The sequence below is a fragment of the Zychaea mexicana genome (assembly GCF_025766255.1).
Source record: "Zychaea mexicana strain RSA 1403 chromosome Unknown BDB00scaffold_190, whole genome shotgun sequence".
Lineage (NCBI taxonomy): Eukaryota > Fungi > Mucoromycota > Mucoromycetes > Mucorales > Lichtheimiaceae > Zychaea > Zychaea mexicana.
In genome coordinates this window covers 977-5,573 of record NW_026516853.1, presented here as the reverse complement: position 1 = coordinate 5,573, position 4,597 = coordinate 977, and the positions used below count along the sequence as shown (strand labels likewise).

The window sequence follows — 4,597 nt, the reverse complement described above, 5'->3', positions numbered from 1 at the left end:
CGCTTTCTAAATCATTACCCTCTCACTGCGCCATTCAGGCACAAAGACTGACACGCGCTTAACGCTACTCAAGCCTTCAGCGCTCCCCTCATTGTCGGTCTCCTCATCCGACATACATTCGGCCTGCAGCAATGACAATCCGCCAGGGTACTGCTCCTCCAGCTCGAATGCATGGCGTCGGAAAACGTTAAGTCGCCGTGTCGATTTCTGTCAACATCGTCAAGCTTCATTATTTTATGCGACGCCCTTCTACTACTACTTTTGCTTACATTGTATCGACGTTGGTAACGCCGTTTCGTCACTTTTCTCTAGGCTTTTGTTGCAGCCGACTGTCTCGACATCGTGCGCTTATGGTCGAAGTGGTGGTAGACCATATTCCTGATATGGCCCTTGCTCAAGTTAAAGCACCCTTGACCGTGGACATACTCAACAAGGCGCTTCACAGCCTCCTTGTTGTGGCTATCGGTGAAACTGAGGTCGAGCTTCAGGCCAGCGTTTCCAAGCCGTCCATTGTAAGCGCATATGCACTCCTTTTATATATGAAGGCAATATTATTTAATGAGCAATTTCTTTGCACCAGCCGTCTCAATCTCTCTTGACAGAACACGACAAACTTACAGACGCAGTTGGAGCACGGCGGCCACGAGCTTGCACTTGCTCGCCACCATTCCTCTCATCGGTAGCATCAGTACCAGTAGTGGCACCACGAGTTACCATACCAGCAACTGCTCGGCCCATCGTGGTGAGCTCGGATCGCATCACCTGGTTCTCAGCTTCCAAACCAACGACTCGATCCAAAAGCGCATTTTGCTGCTGCTGCTGCTGCTGCTGCCGATCCAAGGCACTGTTGGCCTGTTCGACATCGGCCTCACGCACTGCCATACGTCGTTGACGTTGGGCTTGCAATTCAGATACAGTGGGCATCTATACAAGATCATCTCAGTATACATCACATAACTACAGCTGTAATGCTTCGTCTTGTCAACGCTCACTTTTTTTGGAGTAGGTACGAAGATGTATGTGGACAGAAAGAGGTTGGTATAATAGATTGGTTTGGATGTGGGGGGAACCTTTTATCGGGTGGGGGATTGTTCTGTCTGGTGCTCTTTTTTGTGCATGATCAGGGTCACTTTTTCTTTTGGTATTGCAGCTAGTTTTATTCCGCATCAATCTATCTCTCTCTTTATCCCGCCTCTTTCTCTTTCTTTTCACTTTACTTCCTCCCTTCTTGACGCGACGCACTACTCTCTCAAGGCTCGTAAGTACAGGTTCATGAAGCACCTCTTTACTCATGTTGTGGTCAAACTAGTTTTAACTTTTATGGCTCTATCTAATACCACTTTAATTTAGGTATTCTTATAGCTCAGGACGCGATCATCTGTTCTCCTGTCCAAAAGTGTAGGCGGCGCCATCATAGGACGAAGCTTGTAAGTTCTTCATTCTTTCTATCTATATACTCCATTTTTTGTCTTTGAACTACAGCCTTCTACCCATAATGCTACCACTGTTGCTACGATCTCTCATGCCAAACATCTAACTGGATCCTTCATACACGCTCAATCTCACGTCATTCCTAGTGTTGCTGCGAAAGCTGGTCAGTGCTGCCACACTTCATATGGCGCTTTTAGAAAAAGGTAACACTTCTATATTCACTTTCACCTAGTTGCAGCACAAACTTTTTGAGTGGACCGTGGGTCATCAACACACACGGCATTGTTGCGATTCACTCTTGTTATTTTCGGCCCCATCACCAGCTAGAGATTGTATGCATATTCACACAGACATACACATATACATAGATGCTCTCTTTGCTTTTGCTTTTATTGTTTGCTCCCGTTTTGACTCCTTTGAATCCTTAATAATTTTGTTTTGCTACTCTAATATTGAAATAAATAAAATTCGGTTGCTTATTACCATACCATCATAATCATCGCTGCTATATAAAAATTGATACCTACTGCGGTCATTTTATTCGTTTGGTATATGCACAAATTATAACACGCTAAAACATGCTATGCAGACCTCTTTCAGCTTGATACAGCTCTAGTACCCGGTCCATATGTAGAGAAACTGGGGGAACTACATTGCTCTTTGCATGCATATGCAGTAACATACACGCCTAAATTTGGATACCATATGTCAAGCTGTTAAAACAGCTTGATAGACCCTTAACTTGCTGTTTCTACAGAAATGTCAAGGGGTTAAAAACAGCTTGACATCATCTTGACATGTCCTTGCCACCCACATGTCAAGCTGTTTTTCAACCCCTTGACATACCCTCTCCTGTCCAGTGGTAACAGATTGTTTTATATCAATGTTAAAAATGTAAGTGGGATAGTCAAACTTGATATTTACATCATCTTACTTCCTTTTTTTTTGTAGCGCAATTGTAATTGGAACTGACGAACAAGAATAAAAAAAAGTATAATTGGATTTTTCTTTCAATAATAAAAAAAGAATCATGAGAGATTAAAAGAATATTTTATTATATTATAATTAGCAATTAGTACCAGTTCTTTTTTTGTCGTTGGTCGAACAAAACTGGAACAAATCTATTTGCATCAGTTTAAGTAGTATAGTACGTTGTTACTATTATTAACAAATAAAGAGTCTTTTAACCGCTTCTATATTGTACCGCTATATAAATACACATATAATATATTGTTGTTATCGTATACCGCATATTAATATTATTTACAACCCTATTACTTGGTAGCAAAAGAAAATGCTTTTTACCCGGAGAATGGACTACAACATTAATTAATCAGTGTAAAAGAAAAGTTACTATAGACAATTTCAGCATGATCAACATCGATGCTTTAATAATGGACAAATTATGCGAAAGTTATATAGGCAAGCGCTGCCTCGTCTGAGTTAAATCAGACCGTTTTGGGTTTGGCCTTGGTTTAGTATATATGCCAGGGTGCTACTCAACTACACAACTTCTTTTTTTCTGTTTGCTAACTCTTTTTCTCTATTGTGTGCGTGTGTCTAGATAAAATATAAATATGGTTTCGGCACAGATGGTGAGACATGGAAGGAGGGGGAACGAGCCAACCTGGCCGCAAAAGATAAACACTTTTTGGTAGGGGCTGAAACATTAATCGATGGGAACGCACAGTTACTGTTTTGGAACAACAATCCCGTTTATAGATCAATGCAATTTTTTTTTATTTTCGGATATGTACAAGTATGCTTTTTGTATGTGAAGAACTTTTCAGGATATGCAATTGAGGGTATTTTCTTTGTGTATGTGTGATATTTTGTTTTGCGCTTGGTCCTTTTTTTTGTTGTTGTGATGATTAACCAAAAAGTCATTGTCTCTTTATAAGTATTCCTTTGGACAGTAACAAAAAAAGCTGTTTAGATGTGAAAATTATTCTGCCCACAAACAGAATTTAGGTTTGAAGAATTGTTTCCATACACAAATTTCGTTATGTGTTATAATTGAAACATCAGTATGCATTAGCTGAATATACTTTTCGTTAAAAAAGATTATATAATGATATAATAAGGTTGAACGAAATGATATATATATTTAAAAAAAAAATGTAAAGCAATATACAAGAACAAAAAAAATTGCACTCGACCTTACGAGCGAATTGTGAACTTTTTTTTTGTCATACCGTTTGTATGGATTACCTCCATGGATATGTTCGTATCCATATTGTTGCATTATCTTTTTCTCCTAGATTACACAAAAGACTGACTCTATAGCCATGTGGTAATCCCCAGGTTTCCATGGTAAAAAAAGGGATTAAACAATTTGCGTAATAAAGCGAGAATCTTGGTCAAGCCCAAGATATAATCTTAATAATGTTCTAATCCGAAGTACGCGACTCTACTATCACTCATCCATATCATAGAATAATCAACCCAGCTCACATCATCTATAGAAGAGAAAATGTATTGTAAATATCATTGTAAAAGGGATAACTTTATTAAAATCTCCACAAAATCTTGTCCATTTTTATTATTCATATAACACTAGGCTGTTACGTCACTTTTTGTGTACCTCATTCTGGTATGATGTTGATGTAGCTATCCTGAGGTTGAGTGTCCCGATTAGAATAAACTGAGCGTGCCTCATTAAGTGACCCGTATTCAATTAGAGTTTCCACCTTGATGTTATTTTTAAAAAAAATTGAAAATTCGTAGATTGACATCATACAATTAATCAATAAGATGCAAGGCAGAAGAAAAACGAACAAACTAAAAGTTTGTAGCGGTTCAGGGATTTTTTTTTTCATTTTCTTTGTTTATAAAAAAAAGTGAAGCCGCGAAGGCAACAATAAGCCGCGTAGGCAACAAAAAGCCGCGAAGGTAACAAAAAGCCGCAAAGGCAATAAAGAGAAAAGAAGAAAGAAAAGAAAGAAAAGAAAGAAAAGAAAGAAAGAGAAAAAAGGTGTCGCTTTTAATTTTTCAGCTTTGTTATCTTTGTGGCTTGGCGTCTGAGTTTTTTTTAATTGCGGTTGGGGGACTATCATTTTGGCGGAAGGACTTTGTTACATCATAATTTCAATGGCCGTCAATAAAATCACCTCTTTGTGATTCTTAAAAAAAATTTTGGCGGAAGGATGCAAGGATTCATCACACA

The 4,597-nt window shown here is 38.6% G+C and overlaps 1 protein-coding gene across 1 annotated transcript; it reads right to left on the bottom strand.

The window, feature by feature from the left end:
- Positions 1 to 4,003: 4,003 nt before the first annotated feature.
- Positions 4,004 to 4,342, bottom strand: BDB00DRAFT_860705 (uncharacterized protein). The gene has a single exon (XM_053126012.1). It carries the CDS (start codon positions 4,248 to 4,250, stop codon positions 4,017 to 4,019), a length of 234 nt encoding a protein of 77 aa, XP_052972657.1. The 5' UTR covers positions 4,251 to 4,342; the 3' UTR covers positions 4,004 to 4,016.
- Between the last annotated feature and the right edge of the window lie 255 nt (positions 4,343 to 4,597).